This window comes from Pezoporus flaviventris, unplaced genomic scaffold (assembly GCF_033815535.1).
Source record: "Pezoporus flaviventris isolate CSIRO_AGI_PZ_B2104156 unplaced genomic scaffold, CSIRO_AGI_Pfla_v1 ptg000021l, whole genome shotgun sequence".
Classification (NCBI taxonomy): Eukaryota; Metazoa; Chordata; class Aves; order Psittaciformes; family Psittacidae; genus Pezoporus; species Pezoporus flaviventris.
The window spans coordinates 11,101,084-11,123,198 of NW_026892569.1; the positions used below are offsets into that span (position 1 = coordinate 11,101,084).

Consider the following 22,115-nt stretch of genomic DNA (forward strand, 5'->3'; position numbering starts at 1 on the left):
GCTGTGGCACCAACCCACAGGGATGGGTGAAGGCTGTGGCACCAACCCACAGGGATGGGTGAAGGCTGTGGCACCAACCCACAGGGATGGGTGAAGGCTGTGGCACCAACCCACGGGGATGGGTATGTGCTGTATGTGCTGGAGCATTTCCAGTTTTATCTTTTCTGAACAATTGGTCAGGAAGATGAGGAATTTCGTGAGGCTCTTTTGCTCCGTGCTCACAAATATCCAGGCTCTGATGCTGTGTGGGGTTGATCTGACTGATCAGCCCATGCTGGTGCACATATGGAAGCTTTGTTGTAAGTGCCACAGAGGCCAAGGTTGTCCTGCGAGTGAAAGGCACCTATTGTGAGTTCCTCAGCAGGGTCTGCTTTGTTTCCAAGAGGGATTTAGGTGATTGCTTCACAGGAAGCTGACACACAAAGGCACTCAGATGTCATGATGATTAGATGGGGTAGATAGAGTAGGTAGTAATGGGACTAAGGAAGGAGGGCGTCAGTATTTTCCACTTGTTTTTCCAGTGGGAACTGAATCCCAACAGCAGAGCTGGGGACTGGGTATCTTCTATTGCTGTCTGCTGGCAGCAGTGCAGGTGAGACTCCCCTTGCCAGCAGCCCTGCAAGCTGCCCGCCTTGTTGAGCCAGTTTCATCTTGAGATGTAATTTGTTGGTCCTGTTGGATGCAGCAGGGAAGGAAGAGCAGTGAGTTCTGGTTTGTGTGTTGTGCCAACAGCAGGGTTTGTGGAGCATCAGAACAGGTAACAGGCACTGATTGCGCACTGGTGAGCGTCGAGCTGAAGATCTGGGCATTTTCAGTCCCTGTAATGTTGTTAGGAGGAGGTAAATCTTTGGTACCAAATCAGACTGATCTCATGCCTATAGCCAATGTCCCAGTAGCCAAGGAAAACCTACTTAATGGGAAAGCAGTCTTTGTGTAAACAAGAACAACTCCTTGTGAGGTTAAAACCTCTGCCAACACCCTGAGTGGTCTGACCCAAAATATGAGGTAACGGGAGGTGAGGAATTAGGAAACCATTGCTCTATTTCCAGCTCTCAGACAAAGCTGCTAAGAATAGAGGTGGGATGAGGAAGGGGAAGGAAAGTTGGGAGGAGAAGTCAAGACATTTCCTTTGAGGCCCCTCAAGGGCCTGGAGAAGTTCAGAGACGACCTTCTTTTCTTCTCTGTTCCGTAGCCCCATAGCCTTTCTGGATGCTTCAGCTCTTCCTGGCTCTGCCTAGATAAGCACAAACTGCTTGTTCCGGGGCACTTTCAGCCCCTCTGCTCGACCTCAGTTAAACCCAGTGAGATTTATTGACCCAAAGTAGTTTATTCCAAAGGTGCTAATAGCCTGCAGCCACCACTGACTTCAGATAAAGTGATGCTCAGCTCTCCCTGTAGGTCAGCCACTCTAGGCTGGACACTTGAACTTGAGACACTTGTAGAGGATGCTTTTGAAGACGTGGGTTCCAGACATCCTTGTATCTGAGCTTCCTTGTCTATCATACAGAAATCATTACCCAGCTAGGTAGCATGAAGCTTGTGTGTCTCCATGCAGTGGTCTCTAAGTGTAGTTAGATGATTTCAACTGGAGTGGTCTGCCTGAGGAAGCTGCCAAGACATGTGTGGGTCACACATGTGTTCCTGGTTAATCATTAATGTGCACTACAACAGGTTGGCTCAATTTCAGACATCACGGTGTAAGTGAACAGAGCTGCAATTGTGTGGGCAAACAGTGGCTTTGGAGGGGTTCTTTCTGTTCTCCACCTGACAAGTATGATTAAAAATACAACATTCACCAAGCAAAAAGCTTTTCTATTCACTTCTTACCTTTGTTTTACTCTGAAGGATGCCTGTCATTCATTCTGACTTGTTAGCAGTGAAAGGCCAAGCCAAGAAGGAGAAAACATATTTCTTTCACCCCCAAGGACTTTGCAGAACTGCCCGTGGTGCAGAAATGCAAACTGCCTTTATGTTTGACCTGGCCCTTCAATCGTGGATATTGCTTGCTGATTCTGGCACCTCCATTGCCAGCATTTCCATGGCAGCTCCAGGAGAACAGCACAGCTCCCAGCGGGAGCAGATGACAAAGTGGAATTTGACTTCCAGCCCCTTCCAAAATGCAGAAGTAAATAAAGAAATGAACCAAAGTGAAGTCAAAGCAAAGGGAATCAAGCCACTAATTATAACGTCTTTAATTACAGCGTGGGGTGTTCGTCTCTAGGAATACTTAAAGGAGTTTCTAACCCAGCGTGTCTCTTGAAGAACACTTTTGGCTTGTGCTAATGAGGTCAACTCCAACCTAACGCCCAGGAGCAGAGATTTATGTGGTGGGAAGTGACTTATGTCAGCACCGTTTGTGGTAGGATGAACCCAGCTCCTCTGTGTGTGTCTGGTCACATCGTACCCAGTGCAAAGGGGAACAATGGTCATTGTCAGTCTGACACCCCAGGCTTTGCTTGTGTTGCTATTGCCCCTCAGTTTCTAAAGCCCCTCTTCTATTCATCAGCGTGTATGCGTTCCTGTGACGCCCTGTTCTCTTTGCTCCGTGTGACTGCCTTGTTCCCTGTGAACGGGGCATCCTTTTGTGATTTCTTATGCATTTCCAGAGGATGGGCAAATTAGCAAACCAGCTTCACACAAGAGGAGCGCTGACAGGCAGGAGAGCAGCTTTGGTTCTTGCTGAAGGTACTTCCAACAGGCTTTTTTAGGAGGATTATTTTTATTCAGTCCCCACAGGAATGTGCAGCAGAAGCAAATCTGCCTTTTATTCCACAGAACCCAGGATAAAAGGCAGATAACAAAGGGCACTTGTAATTAAACCGTCATTGCCTTGTTAGGACCAGCTCCTGAGCACAGTGCACAACTTGGTGGCATTGGTGTGTGGGGACAAGGTGGCTGTAGGAGCTGTGAATCTCAAAAGCAGTAAAATTTCATCCTGGTGCTGAGGCAGCAGGAGGTAAAATCAGTGCTGGTTCTCAGTGTGCCACCTGATGAGCTCCTGGAAGCAGTGCTGTGCAACACGGTCAATAGCAAAGGTACAAACAGGAGGAAAAAAGAAAAATGGTCTTGAGGTTGTGTTGGAAAACTCCAATGTGGGTCCTGTTTCTGCCACAGACTGAAGGTGAAGCAAACCTTGCTTCCCTCATGGAAATAGTTCATTCGCTTTTGATGGGATTACAAGTGTGCTGCCTTCGCACCATGACCTGATGGATCCCCAGGCTGGATGCTCAGCAGTTAGAGCCCTGCCTGTCCCTCCAGGTCTCTTTATCTTGAGCCCTGCTCTCCTCTCAGACCCTGGCACTTCAGTTTTCTTCAGCTCCTCGGACTGGGAGCACTCTGAAGCAGTTATTTGCTGATGGTGACACAAGAGCAGACAAACTCATCAACCTTATCAGGTTCCAGCTGCAGGAGCACGTCACTGCAGCAGCACAAGAACCGTGCAGGTCTAGTCAAAATAATGAAACCCGCTGCACACAGCTCCTTGCCTCAATCCCTTTGACACTCCTGAACGTTCCTTGGGAGCACACAGCAGCTCCTTTAGATCACCGTGAATGCATCTACAAGGGTTGGCTGGTAGAGTTGTCCTGGCGAGAAGAGGGCCATTTGCTAGATGCAACTGCCTGTGTTTCCTTGCAAGTTCCCTTCAAGCTGCTGAGGCTTTGTGCTCTTCATAGCCAGGGCAAGCATCTGATCTCTTTGTTCTTCTAGGGAAATTGCATTGTTCTAAGAGCTGTCCCTGCAGACGCATTTGGCTGAGCTGCCTTCCCTAGGTTCAGGCGTGCCATTGTCCTGATGTGCTTCCACTTGAATGGAAGCCATCGATATTTTGAACCTCCTATTGTCCCTTATCCAAGAGATGTGACACAACCCTGATAGCAAATGGCTGATTCTCCTAAGTATCCAAGGAGATAGTACTGCATCCTGCCCAGGAGAGTCCTTAAGATACTCTTAGGCAGGTCCTTTACCTCATCACACCCCAGTTATATCCTTAGCTGTACCCAAACATCCCTGCCCTCTACTTTTCCAGAACAGACATTCTGATGCTGTATCAGTTCTGTTAACCTATAGGAAGGAAATTAGCAGCACCAAGTAAAGGTTTCAGACATCATTAAAACTGTATCTCTCCTAGTTTTTTTTCTTGCAGGCCAGTAGCACTTCACCTATGTTAACTGGAAGAAAAATACCAATCCCAAATACCAACCTTGGGCTAGTCCCAGCCATAAACATCTTCTAAAGCAACCAGGTCAGTGGGTGGTGGTGTCAGGTAGGCGTTAGTGCTGACCAGCCTCATGAGCAGGAGAGGGGATGGGTAATCACTTGGGGATGTGTTTGTTTCTCCTAGATGGGTGCAGTATGTTTGTGTTCAAAGGGATTCATTACTTTTGCAGTAGCAGCCATGTAGCTGTTTTCAATGTCCCAAGACTTTGAGTAACACCAGACTTCAGGAGTACTTCCACTGGAATGAAGGAGATTCCCCTTCTGCATTACAAGCACTTGCTCTCCAGCCAGGAGCTATCTTCATTCTGTTTCAACGATGGGAACCCCTGAATGCTGCCATAAAAAGGGATGGCAAAGGCATCTTGCTAGACCTAGAAAATTAGTGTCAGGAAACAGACTAAAGAAGTCAGTGAGGAGCAGAGAACAGGTAAAACACATGGTCGGGACAATCATTGGGCAGTGACTCAGTGAGCGGTGATTTACAGAATCAGACCCTTAACTTCTCCATGCTTGTGTTTCCTCACCTAAAGTTAGAATCATAGAACCATAGAATAGTTAAGGTTGGAAAGGACGTTAAGATCATCCAGTTCCAAGCCCCCTGCCATGGGCAGGGACACCTCACACTAAACCATGGCACCCAAGGCTCTGTCCAACCTGGCCTTGAACACCACCAGGGATGGAGCATTCACAGCTTCCCTGGGCAACCCATTCCAGTGCCTCACCACCCTAGCAGGAAAGAATTTCCTCCTTATATCCAATCTAAACTTCCCCTGTTTAAGTTTGAACCCGTTACCCCTTGTCCTGTCACTCCAGTCCCCAATGAAGAGTCCCTCCCCAGCATCCCTATAGGCCCCCTTCAGATACTGAAAGGCTGCTATGAGGTCTCCACGCAGCCTTCTCTTCTCCAGGCTGAACAGCCCCAGTTTTCTCAGCCTGTCTTCATATGGTATAATTGGGTGTAACCAAAATTGGGTGTAACCAAATTGGGTGTAACGATCCAGGCAAGTGGTGTAAACTGGGTCTGGAGTCCCTAGATGAAAGCTGTCAGAAGAAGAGAGTTGTTCCCTGAGGTTTTGGTGGCTGAAGAGCGCTCGATGTTTGAAACTGAAACCTAAACTGAAAGTGTAGCTGTTCTCTGCTGTTCAGCTACAAGCGAACGGGCTCAGCAGCAAGAATTGAATGGGCTCAGCAGCAATCTATTCAAGGAAAGAAAACACAGAGAGAGGGAAAAAGGAAACAGAATATTGACAACTGGGCTAAAGCCAAACATTCAGCCGTAACAGTGCAGTAATCATTTGCTCCAGTGTTGTCTATAGATGGGGAAGGAGAAAACACACAAACTGCCATAGATTTGGTAGGCAAGGAGGAGCAGTGCTGTTTGCCAGCCATGTCCCTGACCGGTGATAAAAAGGGCTTGTTCCATATGCTTTCTTTCTGCCTTGTTCAAGCTTGAAGCTTGCGGAGCAAGGGAACAAAGCTTCAATCTTGGCCCTTTCCCTAGATCCAGCGGTGGCAGCAGGTTTGCTGGTTCCCCAGCTGGCAATGGGAGCTTCTTTTTATGATGCTCCAACACCATCTTTTTACCTTTATTTCTCAAACCCATCTCAGGGAGGTTTCAAATCTAGCTGTCAACTGCCAGGACTCCGCAGTGGCACAACTCGCTGGGCTCAATGAATGAGGAGTGATGGGGAAGCAGCAAGTAATTAAATTGCTGAAGAGATAACCTCCAGCTGACTGAACGGTAGGGCTTTTTCTTCATGTTTCTCAATTTTGTGGCAGAGCTCGTCTGCAGTATTTGGAGTATTAAAACCTGTATGCTGAGCAGCATTCATAATCTCCTTTTATTAAAAGGATATTGGAGCGATCAGCATTCAGTCATCCTCTGCCCCTCCACAAATGAGTTTAGCTGGGAAGCGCTGAGCATCTCGACGCAGTTGTCCTGAAGAGCACAGAGCATCTTCTCTGGCGTTATCGGCTGCCCACAGGGTCATGAGGACACAAAGCTGTTTAAAAGTGGACTGTTTCTTTCCAGGTTCCCTGTGGCCCCATGCGTGCAGCACAGGGCTGGAGCTCAGAACCCATAGTAGCGTTTTGACTGTTGTTAAACCCCCGCTGAGTGCTGTAGGATCAGGTTTTGCCTCATACTGCGTGTCCATCCTTGCCTCTGACATGCTGTGTGGCCATGGGCCAGGTGTTTTACCTCTTCATGTGGCAGTGGCAGGAAGGGTTGATCCTTGTTTGCAACAGGGTAATGGATCAGAGGACCTCTTGAGCTCCCACTCACTGCTGCACTCTGACTCTACAACAAGCCTACTTGCACCCTTGGTAAAGCATTCCGGGTTTGTGAATGAGGGGTGTTGTACAAAAGCCAGCTGTTGTAATTATTTATGCTGTTCATTTACTGGTCACGTTTCTCTGAGCTGGGGAATGGGGAAAAACATAAGCAGCTCTTTGTTCATCTTTCATTTCACTTTCAGTAAATGCTGATGTGTTAAATACTGCTCCTTCCCCTAAACCTTCCTCTAAACCTCAGTGCCCCATCCGTGGCAGCGGTCAAGGACAGATTGGATGGAGCTGGGAGCAACCTGCTCTAGTGGAAGGTGTCGCTGCCTGCGGCAGGGGGTTGGAACTGGGTGAGCTTTAAGGTCCCTTCCACCCCAGACCAGTCTGGGATCCTATGAAGCGCAGCCTCATTCCCACACATACGTGCACATCTCTCTTTTGAAGTGTCATTTAAAGGTTCTGACCGTCAAAGGTTTGTTTCCTGCTGTGCGTGCTCTATTGCTTTAGGAGCAATGGTTGGATCCCTCAGCACAGCTGAATGTAGCATCAAGGCTTGTTTAGGTTTTGCTAAGCCCAGGGCACTTTCCAGCATGCCCTTGTGCAAACCACCCTGATGCTCTGCTTGCACCAACCAAACCTCTGCTACCCCATGCACCCCCCAGCTCCCAGGCACGTGCAATGGTTCAATCCCCATCTGGGAGCTCTGTGTCCCTGATGCTGTGAGTGGCCCCGGTGTTGCTTTGATGAAGGTTGTCCCATTCCCGTCACAGGCTGTGAGAGATGCACCCCTCGCATGTGATCCAACAAATGGTGTCTTGTAAGCTGGCAGAAGAGAAACCTGAGAGGAAAGACAGAACCACTTCGCTGCTGCTGGCTCAGGCATCACCTCTGTCTCTGCAGTTGGAGGAGTCAGAGCCAGCCTGGCGGCGGAAGAGTTAATTACGGTGGTATTGAAAGTATTTGCTCTTGGTATTGCTGAGCCTCTTCTAATAGGGTCAGAAATAGGTGGTTCTCCTCAGCTCCTGGTGAAGTGCTCCACATAAAACCCAGCGTTCCTGCAGCAGAATAACAGCTTGTGGTTTAAATAAATGTTGTTATTTCTGCTCTGCTGTAGGTGTACATGTATGTTTTGGTTCAGTGACTGCCAGATACTGTAAATGAGTATTGATTTCCTCTTCTATTTTAAGCTTTTCTGCAGAAAAGGCATCCCACATGCCTTTAGCTTTCTTTGCCTCTACCTACAGTGATTGCAGCCAAGGATTTATCGAACTAAGTACTCTTTTATTTTATTGCTACCACTCATCCTTATTTTAATACTTGCAACCCAAGCTGGTTGGGTCCCCATTCACCTTTTGGAGTATAAAGCTATTCATCTAATCCTCTTTGAGAGCAAACCAACAAGACAGTGTTTAAAACTCATGGCAGTGAGTTTCTTATTCACATTAGCGTGGCAGCCCCCTCTGCCAGACGTGGAGCTGCCCCGGTGTTGGAAATGAAGGAATGCTTTAGGAAGCAAGCCTGCTGTAGTCGGAGTCTTTGTAGAGCTCAGTGTGGCCAAGAGATAACAGAAACCTGCCTTGGGCAGGTGTATGCTGAAGTCTCTATGTGTTGGTTAACTTCTAAGTCATCTGTAGGTAAACCATTGCGCATCAGCCTCGGTTCAAAGCTGCTTTGCTTCAAAACATGAATAAACGTTTCAGCCTTTAAAGCACATGTGGCAGCCATCGCCGCTTAGCAGGATCCCTGTGTCTCACGTTTAACTGCTTACATTCAGCTTTCTCTCCCACCTCAGGTCCTCAGCAAACGTGGAATATTAAATTAATTGGAACATGCTCCAAGCCTTGGCAAACGCTTTGCCAGTGGCATTCCTGATTTCCCAGAGGAGGAGCTGCTGAGATTGATTTTGACAGAGCCAGTAAAGCCTCTCGCTGCAAAGACTCCTCTCATAGCTGGGCAGGGCTGAAGCGCAGCTCTGGGATGTGCCAAGATAGGATTATTCATTAGAAACTAATGTGCTTAATTTCAAAGCATGCTGAAATATACATAAAGTGCTTTATGATTAAGAAATCAATCCTTGCAGTTCTGCCTCTGAGTTCCTGGGGTAATTCCACCGTGGCTTTTGGAAAATCACAAAGAAAAAGATCAGCTGATGTTATCTGTGACATCTGAACTTCTCCTGAGTTCCTCAGTTTGTTAAGGATGGGCAATTAAGATCTCTGCCAGCACAGACAAAATTGGCTCAGGCTGGTAAAAGCGAGGAGGGGTAATTGAGTCAGTGCAGGAAGTAATCAGGGGCTCCACATGATGGGTTCCAAACAGTGCTACCAGGTCCAACTGAAGTCTTGCGTTTTGCTTTAAACCATTGCCATGCAATTGGGAATTGCACAGTCAGTCCTGCATTAAAAAGTAATAATCTCACACTATCCTGAGTTCAGAGACCAGGTAAGGTGTCCGCCCCATTCTTACTCCTTACTTGTTCACAGCTCTTTCCCCAGCTAGTGAAGGTTTGCCCACGTAAGGCAATAATGCCTGATCACAGTACTTTGGTTGCACGGCTGTTTTCTGGGCTGCAGGCACACACTGCTGGGTCATGTTGAGCTTCTCATCAACCAACACCCCCAATTGCTTTTTTGAGCATCTTTCCTCCACAGCTTAAAGCCAACCCTAAAAATGTTGGCTGTGATTTTCGATAGACTTGAATTTTGCAGCTGATGTTTTCTACTTCAATAACGCTTTTCACAGTCTTCTTGGAAAGAATGCTTTGTGCTTTCATCCTTGTAGCTCCCCTTGGGAGATGTGACCTCTGGTTTATGTCTTTTATAGCACTTGTACCGAGGAAGGGCTGAAGCAGAGCAGAGAACAGAACTGGGATGTCCATTTCCAGCCTTGCTTCCAGCCAGTTCTGCTGGGTTCCCCCCAAGGCATCCCTTCCGCAATCCTGTGTGTGCAGCGATGCCTGCACCTTGCCTCTTTGGAAACAGGAGTCACAATTCTTCTTTCAAGGATGCCTGTGCTCTGTAAAAGGGCAGCAGCAAGAGATAATCACAGCATCAACCCCTGAGCTGCTCATGTCTCCAGAGTGCTCGTCTGCGTTGTAGAGCAGCAGCTCTAGCAGTCAGTTCTGCCAAGGAAAATCTCATCTCTTATATCAAAGTGGAGGAGTGTCTCCCCAAGGCAGTCTGTGTAACCCTAGAATCCCCTCTCTTCAGTTTTAACCAAGAAAGAGGTGGGAAGATCCGGCCCATGAATTTTAAGCTACACACCATGCGTTTCACCTCTGATCTCAGCCTTGTGTCCCCTAAAATACTACTTCAAAGCTTCCTTGAAACAAAATACAGCTGCTCTCAAACGCTAGCCCTGCAGAGATTTGTCCAGAGCTATGCGGTTGCAAGGTTCCAATAATTCCTTCCCTCCCACCCCCACCTGAAGTTTCCTTCATCCCTTTTCCCTGTATTAGACCACTCATGAGTTATTCTCAGCGAGGGTTTGCTTTCTGAAGAGCCACAATAAATCAGCATAAGCTGTTTCTCCACAGTGGTTTGTGCTGGCTGTTGAACTTTTGGGTTTGAAATATATCTGTATTACCAGCTCTGTCCCTGCCCCATTGATTTATGGTGCCTTCACTTTCTGGTGTTGCTGAATAACTTCCCCGTGCTACTCCTCCTGAAGTCATGGCGGTTCTCAAGTGTCCTCCTAACTCTGTGCTGCTGGGGGAGTGTGATTTTGAGGTGTACGATGAGACCAGGCTTGCAGACACGTTGCAAGAGGGCTGCTTACAGAAGCAAGCACAGATTTTAAGGCTGAGCCCTAAGTCTTTATGGTGTTAGGCAGTAGGATGTTGCTTAAGCTGACAGTAGCCCTTTTAGATGGGCTGCTACCGAGATCATGGACCAACATGGCAAAGTGATGGGCCAGTAGAGCAGAGACTAAGAATGCATTTCTCCAAGGAACTGAGCAGGAGAGCAAGCAAAGCCTCCTTAAAACATGGCTTGGAATTGGGAGCAAAGTCAGAAGGACCTTCGGAAGAACATAACAGTTCCTGGAGACTGAAGGATGGCCAAAGGGACACACCTGGCCCACCATAAATCTTCTTGTCTAAGCAGAATCACCAGGCTGAATTCTTGGATCACTGCGTAGGTCAGGAGCATGCACAGCATGAGAACAATCGCTATAACTGTTTGTAACCCCTGCCCATGGCCAGGTTTTGTCAGGGTGGCTTTGGGTCACAAATCACCTCAGGAAGGAGAAAAAGTATGCAAAAGCTGACTCAAAAAGCAGACGCAAAGACATCCATCTTCCAATCTTCAGGTCTTACACCCAAAGCAAGAGGCTCAAGAGCCCTCCAGAGAAATGGTCACCAGTATTGAACAAAACCATTAATTCTTCTTTATGTTCTTGGAAATGATTAGATGAAGAATTATTATTATTATTTATTATTGTTATTATTATTTATAAAAAGTGCAATCCTTAACCAAATACCAAAGGTAGAAAATGGGAATGACAGCTAAAGCTCAACGATGTTGCAAGCCGCTTACTACACAATCTTGTTATGTGAAAGATAAGTAATCAGCAGCAGTGAGGGCCCTAACCCAGCTGACACATGAATGCATACCTTTGATTGATTTTCCATTATAATACACTTGGAAAGCAAAATATACACACATGGCATGACACTTGTAAGAAGGTAAAAAGGGCTGTGAGCAGCTATCCAGTTGCTTGTCCAAAGATGCCCCCAGTTAAATGTTTCTGATAAGTAAAGGTTAATTGTTCACTGTGGGTCGAAGACTCGGGCTGATGCCAGCGTCAGCTCAAACAGCACACCAAAACGTGGTCCTTCCAATGAGGCACTCATTTTCCTGGCACCTCACTAACCCAGAGCTTTCCTGCTGGTTGCTTTAGGAATTTAGTGTCAAGTATTGAAATGTGCTCAAGTCAGATGTTCTTGGTTAGAGCTGATCTGGTTCTGGTAACAGCAGACATAACACCAAATGAAAAGCACAGTTGTCTTACATAGAATAACACGGTATTATCTTCAGTTGCAAGGGCTGCATTCAGGAAATCACTTCCATGTGTGATTAAATCAGTCCTTCCCCAGGACAGCATTTATAAATCCTTTTCTAACTTTCTTCTCATACCTTGTAAGTCCTACTCACTTTCATGAGTTGAAGAAAGTTCCCTGAGGTTAAGCAAGTACTTAAATACGGTTCTGAAGAGATGCTTTTGAATGGGGTAGAAAAGACTGCATTTTTTGTATATGCAGCCGTAGGAAGGTTGTCTGCAGTTCTTCAGTCTAGTCCCAGCGTTTGGGGTTATTTTCTGGCAATCAAAGACCATCTACTGGGTCCCACAGAAGTGCTTGATCCCCAGAGAGGACACAAGGAGATGTTGAAATCGTACCATCCCGCTCACAAACTTCCTCATTCAGTTCAGTTGCAACAAGACTTTTGTTGAAAATAAAGCAGGAACATGGGCTTTATGCCCAGCAGGACCCAAGTCCTGAGCTGTGTTTCTGGCCAGCTGGGTGAGCTTTAAGGTCCTTTCCAACACAAACCATTCTCATTCTATGACTCCATATACCATCACCTTCTAATGGGAGATAAGTAGACACAGCCAGAAGCTGACTTGAACAGTGAAGACAAATATTGCCCTGTCTTCTTGTAATAAATAGCATCATTGGTTTCCCAAGCTGAGCAGTGCCTGGAGGCAGAACCCTGTGGCAGGGAGGGAGGAGGAGGAGGTGGTGAAGGCTATGGGAAGGGCGGGATGTGTGAAAACTGCCTGTTGCTTCTGTAAACAGCAGTCCATAAACCGGTTTCCTTTAATAGCCTCAATTGCTGTTGCCCTAGTTAGGTAGGAGCAAGCACGTGGATGCTTACTCATGCTCAGCTCACACCTTGGTTTTGTGTTGTTGACCCCCGAGTGTGGGGAAGCCATGCTGCGGTATGGTGAAGTGCTTCCTTGAGCAGATGCCAGAGCAGTGCTGTATTGAGATGTTCAGTTCCACCAGCTAAAGCCAGCTGAAGCTTCCAAAGATGCATCATGTTTCCCGGCATGTGGTTGGAGAGACCGGAGTTAGTTTGGGTTCAGGCACAGGTCGATCTCCACCAGGAAGCTTTGAGGGCTCCGTGTGGTGTTTCCTACTGGAGATGGACCCGTTTCCAAGGATTTAATGAGTGCAACTGCAAGAGCTGGAGGTGAAGAAGTTTCTCCCCAGGATCAATTTGCTGCATGGCCAATACCCAAACCTTGTTTAAACACTGAGGTTGCACACAGAGGCACTGCAGGCCTGCAGCATCCTAAAGCCTGAAGAGAGTCTGGCTTAATTTCATATGACTTCATTGAAAGCAGACTCTGATCCTCTGCTATCCCAGCCATTGCAGTAGGAAGGAGCAGGCTGCCATTGAGAGCAGAGCGGTGTCTGCAGAAGTGTTTCCGTACAGCGAAGAGCGGCTGTCAGTCATCTCATTGCTCCTTGTGCTTTCCTGCCAGCTTGCTAGTGAGAATCTGATGAGCCCTGTATTTGTTATACTCCCTTCAGGTATTGTTTGCCAAATCCAAACTTGCTCTGTAACTGCAAATGGAGATCAGGTGAAAGAACCGAATCCTTAAATTCTTGCTCAGATGCTACTCACACTCGTTTTGGTTTTCCAAGCTTTTGTGTTCAATGCATGGCCCCTGTGCTCAGACCGGAAAGCTGGAGCTGAAGAGCTGTGTAGATGTTTGTATTGAACAACAAAACGAGCTCCTTCTGTTGCAGCATAACAGCTTGGAGATTTTCCTCCTTGGTCTTGACTATCGATAGGGCAAAACTTCCAGAAGCATCTAAATCTTCTTGACAGCCTCTGACATGGGGCTCTTAAGGCACAAACAGTCCCAGCAATCTTATTCAAGTGTTCTGCAGGCAAATAATAACCGAAGCCTCTCCCCTGTGGTGTCCAAAGGCTGAGTTCTGTGACACCTGCAGCTGTGCTAGAGGAGAGGAGAGGTTAGGCGAACACCTTGCCCCTCTGAAGCGCTGAGGTTGATTCTGTTCCCGCTGGCTTCCCAGGGAGATGAGGGCTCTGAGCACCTAGCAGGATGCTGTCACACAAAGTCGTGGTGCTGCAGCAGTGGAACGAAAGCAAAAGTAGGGCTTTGCTGTCAGAGGGCATGAAATAACAGCAAGGATTTCCTGGCAGAGATCTCTTTGCCAGCTTCCTTTCAGGTTTCATTCACTTGATGCATTTCAGTGCTTGCGTTTGAATAATGTTCCTCTGAGAAATGAAGGGCTGTATTCAGCCAGGCGGGCTGTGCCTTAATCTCTGTGCCTAGTCCGCAGACAAAAACGTGGGTCCTCTGAAGAGCAACTGAGGGCTTCAGTAAGACACTGAGCAGGGAAGCTGTCAAGAGCCAGGTAATAGGATCTATGCACAGAGAGGCTTCGCCTGGCTGGGTCTGTTGGATATCAATGTGATGGGTGCACAGGAGCTTTCTCTCACGTTGCTGTAGTTTCTGCCTTAGTTTAACAGCCTGGCTGCTGTGCTTCTTGGTGTCTGGCACATCTAGCACTGGGGGCCTGTGATGTCTCTTTAGGTGACCCAGGACCAGGGCTGAGGTACAAGGTCACTTCATGTAGGTGGAGGCAGAATGGATGGTGCCTCTGGTTTTCAGGGGTGTCTATAGGATAAAGGCTCACCCTTCCAGCACTGGCTGTGGTGTCTCTGCAGGGTTACCTGCATCTGGGAGAGCTGGGACACGTAAAGCCATGCTGCTTCTGCTGCAGAAAGTTCATATTCTCCACTGTGGAAGGAGCAGCATCTCCATTTCTTCTGTATTTGGAGCTATAAGAATAGATGCTGCAGCCTGTCTGGCAAAGTGCATTGATAACTTGACAAATCTATTGACCAGGGAATGGCACAGGAAGAACAGACTCCTCCACACTGACTTTTTGGAACCATCACTGATAGTACAGAGCGTTTGTAAGGCACAGCAAGTTCCATGTGCTACATGACCTAACCTCACCCTCGCTAATTAGTATTAGACAGATACCAGAGCATCTTTGCAGGGCTGCTGTTGCGTTTGCAGCATGCTCTGCAAAATCCTTCTGGTTCTGAGGGATACTCTTTCAACTTGTCTAGTGTGAGCAAATACTTTGAAGCAGGCACTAATCAAAGACTTAGAGCAGGACTTTCTTCATCATCCAACACCTTCTTTAAGTTTAAATATACTGAGATGAAAGTGGTTTATTGCAGTGAATACACCGTCTAAGAAGTCTTATCAAAACCTCAGTCACAATAAAGTTGAGGAATTCACTAGCTGTAAACTGCTGCCATTAATGTTGTCAGTTCATTTAGTATTTCATTGTTAATGTACTGAAAACGTCCAACTTGGAGCCTTCGAACTGTTTTGTGGTTGCTGATGTTGCAGCGACAGATGGTACTTTAAAGCCAATAAGTCAAGTTTTTGCTGCTAAAGCTGGATTGTAAATAGTCACCTATGGAATTCAACAAACTTCTGTAACTTCAGTGCTGCTTCTGCTGGTCTAATCCTGTACAAACAGTGCCCAGGAAAAACACTGGGAGAGTTCCTTCAACTTCAGTCATTCACACTTGATGCCATTCCAGTAAAAGTAAAGTATCGTTGGTAAAGCTGAATCTTTGCAGATTCAAAGGTAAGTATTTGTGTGTTTATCAAAAGGAGGTGACTATGAGCCTGTTTGTATGATCCCTGTGTGTAGTCATATGGTGGCTGTGCAAGAGTTGCTTTTAATCATCAAAGGGAATAAACTGCTTTAGGGCAGGAACCGGAATGGTAAAATCACCACAATTGGGGTGAGAAGATAAAACTCCAAACTCCAACCAAAGTTCTCTCTGCTTTAGTTGAAATTCTGTCTTTTAGAGTGCCTTGTAGCATCAGATACCATTGCAGGTTATAAAGTTAAGGGCAGTATTTGTATTTGAAACCACAGGGAAATACCTGTCCCCAAAGAAATCAATGGCCACGCTTGCACTGTAGGAGCACTGTAGACACCTGAAGCCTGGGATGGAGTTATCCAGCTCAAGGATTGATGCTGATGCCCATGTGCATCTTCAGTGTGCAGCAGACCATGGTGGCAGACTAATGGGAAAGAGCCTGACTGTCCCATGAGGAGCTGACTTCCATGTGGTCTGTCCTGCTACCACCTGGTGAGGAGCAGGTCGATGGTAGATCAGGATGTCAATCATTTCCCCCTCTGTTCAAACCCCCCTCAGCCATTATATACTTGCCTTGTGTTTGCTGATGTCTGAATGCTGTTGCTGGATTGAATGTGCTGTTTTTTCTTGCAGCTCTGAAGCCGTTGTGGGTTGGTTGTCAAGTTAATGATTTATACCTTAATGCTCCATTTAGGGCCCTTGTGTTCATCGCTCACGGCGCTGGGGAGCACTGCGGCCGCTATGATGACTTGGCTCAGAAGCTGACAGGACTTAACTTGTTTGTTTTTGCCCATGACCATGGTGAGTAGCCTAAAACAGTCCTTGATTTACAGCAACCCAGGCCTTTACTGAAGTAAATGCCATTAAAGCTACTCAGCAGTGAGAAAAGAGTCAATGAAATATTTACAGCTAGGCATAAATGAGAAAGGGATCATCTGTTGCTTTGTAAAGGTCTGGATATTGAGTCTGTGAAAAGCTATTCCTGTTTACCTTGAGTTTGCCTCAGCCTTGTCCTTGACATTACTGCTGGTGCTATTTTAACCTCTCTGTACACGTTTATTTCTCTTTCACCTGTCCCTTGAGGGATGAAGAGGTGTTGTCCGCTGTGGAAGTAGGACTGGGAGCCATTTCTGCTGAATTCATGGTCAATGTCCTAAGTGATCCCAGAGGGGAGGCTGACAGCATAGCTTTCATATATATATATATAAACTTGCTTTATATATATATATATAAAAACTTGTCTGTGTGGCAGAAAGTCCATGAGGAAGGAGATGCTGTCAGTAGACCAGAGGCAATATGTAGAAAGAGTTACTGAGCTCCAGGACACACAAGCAATTTGTTCAGAGCCGCTGTGGGCCTCCCAGGAGAATGCGGTTGCTCACTGTGCATGCTTAATGTTGTGCCTTAGTCCTTCATTCCCTTAGAGGAGGGAGGGATGAAGGTTTTAAGTAGAGTAAAATAAGAGTATTCGAAGCAACGAACCTAGAAGGAATGATAAAACATTGGATTTATCGCATGGATCTGATACAGAGGATGCCTCTTCTGTTGGTGGAGAAGGGCCTTTGGTGTGAAGGTTCCTTTCAGGCATGTTTTATGCTGTATAATAAGGCAGTTTGTTGCTCTCTTTTTCCTTGAACATCTTTTTGACTAGAGAAGGATAAATATTTCATGGTTACGTTTCCATAGACTGATGTTGCTGGATTCATTAGTTCACTTAGTACAAATCTGGTTGCTCAGGCCAGTTAACAACTTCCTTCTCCCACTGAAACCTAGTTTGGGTTGCAAATTCAGCTTGGTTTTCTTCACCAGCAGTGGGGAGAGGGTAAAGAGGAACCTGAAAGCAGAGCAATGGAAACACAGCTGTGTTGCACAAAGAGCTAATTCAACTGAGCCTAGATTCACTGTGAGTTAGAAAGACAATTAACAATATATTAGGCTCTGTTAAATAGTCTTTACACCTAAAGAGGTGAGCGATGAGGATAAACTTTGGTGGAATACAGGTTACAGCCTGAGCTGGATGCCAGCAAGTGCTAAGGACATGAACACCTCCATTGCCAAATTTGCTTAGATTAGACTTGGAAGTTTGTAGCTTTCCTCCACCATTTTCTCTATTCCAGATCTCTTGCATCCCTTCCTTTGGGTATCTTTGGGTGATGTCAATTATCCAATTGTGTTAGCAAAATACTTGCTTTGTGGTCCCCATCTCTTACAGTAGCTCGTAGTCTCACAAGCTTGGAGTAGCTTTCCTGACCTGCTCATTTGTTCTGGTTCTGCTATTGTCATGGATAAAATTCCTAATAGAGGCACATTATGTAGGAGATTATGAATGCAGTTCCACAGCGTGGCTAGCGTGATTTCCCAAATGAGTTAGGAAGTTACTAGGGCTGTAGTATGCGTGACTTGACTGATTTATATTGTGTCTATGCTTCAGCCAAAAGAAGGAAAAATCATTTCCATTTGTATTACTGAGCCTGTAAGTGCTTATGCCCTGGTTTTAACCCCTGCCCAGGGCTCTGCACCGTCTCCTGCTATGCCAGGCTCCAGCACGAAGGTGGGCACTACACAGAGTAACAGCATTCACCCAAATTGCTGTCTTAGTATTGCCCCCTGTAAGATGTCACCAGCTCGGTTCTCTGTACATCAGGATTTGTACATTTAATTTTGGGGTATTTCATAGTAATCCCCACACCGTTGGACATCATAGATATGTATTAGAAGTTTTCCACTGCTGTAGTGGAAATCTAATTCCAGATGCCCTCTTACATCTAATATTATTAAATTGCTTTGGTTTGTATCAGTCCCATGAGAGAGAAAAATGGAATTTCTTTGTAATACAGCATTCTTCCTATGGTCTTTTCTATGGTGTTTTTTAGTACCCAGGTGACATTTCTGGGTTTACTTGGCATGAAGCCCCATGAAGGCAGAGTTCCTGCTGCTGGGCTGTGCATTTCTGCAAGCTCTGGGTATTCTGAAATGCCATCTCGCTTTTTCCATTTCCTTTCTATATTACTATTATTTTATTATGGCAGCATTCCAAGAACAGGAAAAAGAGGCAGACAAATACATGTGCTTATTGGCAATCAATTTAGGAAAGCCCTCTGAGAAGGAACACCCGTGGGAGAGTCATCAAACTGGAGTGATATTGTGATTCTTCAATCAGTCGCAGGCAGATTGCAGCTCCTGTAGCTATAATGCAGTACTTTTTAGGGATCTGTAAAGCTGAGAGCCAAGGAAAATGAGAATAGAGAATGTGGCTTTGTTTTCTCATACCAAACATTTTCAGTCGGTAAGGCACATGATGTTCCAGCTATGCTCATCTCTCTTCCTATAACATCTCGTTTGCTGAGATCTTATTCTCTATGCTTGCATTCCATGGCCAGAACTCAGAGCAACCACAATTTCACCTTCAAAAGCACATGTCAACTAACAGCACTTACAAGCACATTTCCAAGATGCACATGCCACAAAGATGGAAGCTGGCGCTTCCTAAGGGTTCTGTGCCTGTCTTATGTGAAGATGAGGAAGGCAAAATACATATCCTTAGCCTGGCAGCAGTTTCCAGCCCTTGGATTTGCTCGAGGACCTCTCCCCCAATCTCCTGCTCTCTCCAAGCAGAATAAACTCTTTACCTGTCCTGGTACCCAGAGACCTCTGACTCTCTGACCCTCTTTGAAGCTGTTGAATATCCCACTCTCGAGTGATGTGTAACCTCAGATCAAAGCAGAGGGAAAAGTTGCAGCTCTAACAGCTTATTCACACGCTTTAGATGTTTCTAGCTGAAGTTCAGCTTTCTTCTGCAGCCCTGCTGCTACTCTGTGTGTGGTGAACGTTTGGGATGGGTTTGCAGGTCCCTCTCAGATACCTACTGCTGCTTGTGCTCCCCGTTAACTTTCTCTGTTTTCCCCTATTTAACAAAATGCTTACTCCCAAAAAGCAGAAAATAGCTGGAGCAGAGATGCTTCAAACACATCAAGTATCAGCTGGTTTTGGTTTGGGTCTTTTTCCAAGTGATTGCTGTGTTGTTCTTGCAACTGTTAAAAGACCATTTTGTTGATGAGAACAGAAGGCTTTTATTTATTCATAGCGCTGGGGAGGATTGATCTACACAGAAAGGTTAAAAAGGACTAAACATGATCAAACTGGGAGGGGGGAAATGACTAAGAAGGATGTCAGCATTAATAAGAGCAGGAATTAGGGTCGTGCTGTGGGTGAGAAGTGACAGCTCATGCACAGCAGCACGAGGGAATGTTCCTGGAGAGCACTGCTCCCCGATGATGCGCTCAGGCAGGCTTCGGGGCCATCTCCAGGGATGGAGTCAGGAAAGCCTTGGCAAGCGCTGTCTGGAGCTGGTTTGCAGCACAACTGCTCCTTGGTGACTGTTAGCGGGGCTGGGTGTGGGACCGCTTATCCACAGCAATCTGTTCTCTTTCTGCTTCCTCCGATGGAGTCTACCTCGCTAGGGCAGGGAAAGTTTAAACTGCTTTTCTGCAGGGACATAGGAACGAATGGCACTGCCTGCCTGCATTCCTCTGACAGGAGGCTTGCAACAGGCTGTGGGCAGGTTTATTTGTTTTGCTCCAGAGAAGGGCTCCTGGACTCCAGCATAATACATGAACATCGCTGGGAACGAAAATCTTCCATAGTACTGCTGGAAGTAGCCACTGGTATGGACCCGTTAGCATTTGCAGGAGTGCAAAATGACTGTTCTCCCCATGGATCCTACCCTCATTCATGCCTGCTGCAGCAGGAGGTAGCTCACATAGAGCTGAGATTGCTTGCACATGAAGTTTCACTACCCGAACCATAGCAGCAACTGCACTGCTACTGATATGTTCCTCCTTAGACAGATGCTCTCCTGGGCTAGGAAACAGAATATAGCACTAGGTGTGTACCTGGTTTGGTGCATCCTCTTCTGGGCTCTTTCTGAAGTGGTGGAAGTTGTTGTCCCAGGAGAAATTCAAAGTGCTGCTCAGTCCCTTGCATATACACACGTCCTGAAGGTACCGGATGCTGCAGACAGAGCTCCCATGGCAGGGTACCACGGCTGGCAGGCAGAGAGATCTGCAGTCATGGAAAACCAGAGTGTTTCCCACACACTAGTGTTGGGAGGGGCAGGAATGCTGTTATAGTTTCCAGCATGGAGCTGGGACTGCAAGGGGCAAGAGAAACCCCGTTGTCAGGCTGAGTTCCCCTCGCTCCCTCTGTATTCCCTCTGCATAAAACCCGGCTCTCCAAGAGTCAGGAAAACTCTTTCCTTTCATGTCTTTGCTAACGGTTCCAACCTACAGACTCCTGGCCTGTTCCTGTTTGTCAGATGAGGACTGCTGCGGGGGCATTTGCCACTGATAGTTCGTTAGAATTGCCAAGCACAGAAGGAAGTTCTTTAGAGCTTCAGATCAAACTTTGCAAGTACATTCCCCATGGGGAAAAGAGCCCTTTTGTCTTCAAATTATCTTGACTTGTCTGTCTTTCAGTCTTTTATGATGTTTCATTTGGAGTGGAGAGAGAGCTGCTAAGGGATGATTAATCTGTCTCACTGTGATACAAGTGTATGGACGTAAATCTGTGCATGTAGCTCTGACAACTGCTAGAGCGAAAGCTCATGACAGAGCAAAACCAACAGGAACAGAAGGGAACACTTCAACGATTCCTTGACCCTTGATCTACATTAAGTGTCGTATGGACCCATGAGCCCTGTCTGGAATTCATCCACTCTCCCCTTTTAGCCCAGGGGAAGATGTCAAAAGCAGGCGCTGATGCCTGCTGCATGCTGTGTGGGCAGAGATGGAATGCGAGGGATATACCGGAGAAGAGCCGTGCTGTTCTGCCCCACCTCTCATGTTCTCCCTTGTAAACATCTGCTACAGGTTCCTTTTAGCAGGGGGACCCCGGAGGAGATGGCTCTTGGCCTCAGAGCACCACCAGTGCCAGTTTACCCCTGTTTTGACTCCCTATTCGGTGCGGTCCCGAGCCAGCCTAGCTCACTCTGGCCTTCCCCTCTCCCAGTGTTGAAGGACGGGTGCAGTCAGGCTTATCTGCCCTCCAGGGCAGCGGTGAGGAATGCTCAGCATGTGCAGGGCACACAGGAGGTGAAACCACAGCGAGTAATTACAGGGTGAGGTTTCGGATGCCGTGGTACACCATGTCATCCCTTAGGCAGTGAGCAAACTGTAAGAACCTGGACCAAAGTCCTCCTATAAACCAAATAGCTAATAAGTAACCTCACTTCTGCTACCCTTTTCTAGCTCTGTTCCAGTTGTGGGGGTTCTCATGTAAAGTAGGGGCTACAGCATCTGCTTCTCCCAACACAGATGTGACTTATGAACTTGAAGACCAAAAAGCAAGATCAACTCAATTGGGAATGATGTAGCACAGGACCTCAGAGCAGCAGTGAGAGCTTGCTAAGGAAAACCAGTCCTTCACCTTGAGCCTCTTTGACGTTATAAGCAAAATGATTCGTGCTGCGAAGATGCAACTTTCCCCATGCACTGGACAAGCTCTTGAACATGCTGTTTTAACTGGATAGTGTGTTTTCTCTTTGCTTTCCCCCACATGGCTGCATGGAGTTGGGCTCTGTTGGTGGTTGTGAGGTGGTACCTCCCAGGGGAGCCACAGCTTGCATGCTTATCACACGGTGATGCTGAAATGAGCACAGAATACAGGGTAGCCCAAGGGGAGTATCCTGTGGCCCAACTGCAAGTGCTTGGAGCTGGGTTTTGTTGGACAGAGGTGTGCCCTCTCTTACTGTTGTCTTTGAGAAGCTCCTCACAGCCTTGTGCGGCCCAGTCCTGCTCTGTCATCTCAGCTTGGAGTCTGCCACTTTAGCACTCACCTCCCATTCACACTGGCATCACAGTCCCGAATCCCTGCCTGCAGCACATGGCATCTTCCAGGGCTGTAAGCATGGCTTCTGTTTGAGGAGAGCAGCCACCCAACAGCGAG

General features: G+C 46.9%; 1 protein-coding gene across 4 annotated transcripts in view; it reads left to right on the forward strand.

The window, feature by feature from the left end:
* MGLL (monoglyceride lipase) overlaps nt 1-22,115 on the forward strand; it is an 83,711-nt gene that overhangs the window by 36,544 nt on the left and 25,052 nt on the right. For all 4 annotated transcript variants that reach the window (XM_061456059.1, XM_061456063.1, XM_061456062.1 and 1 more), the window contains exon 3: nt 15,868-15,974. In XM_061456059.1, coding sequence (XP_061312043.1) covers nt 15,868-15,974 — 107 coding nt within the window. The remainder of the gene's footprint in view (nt 1-15,867; nt 15,975-22,115) is intronic.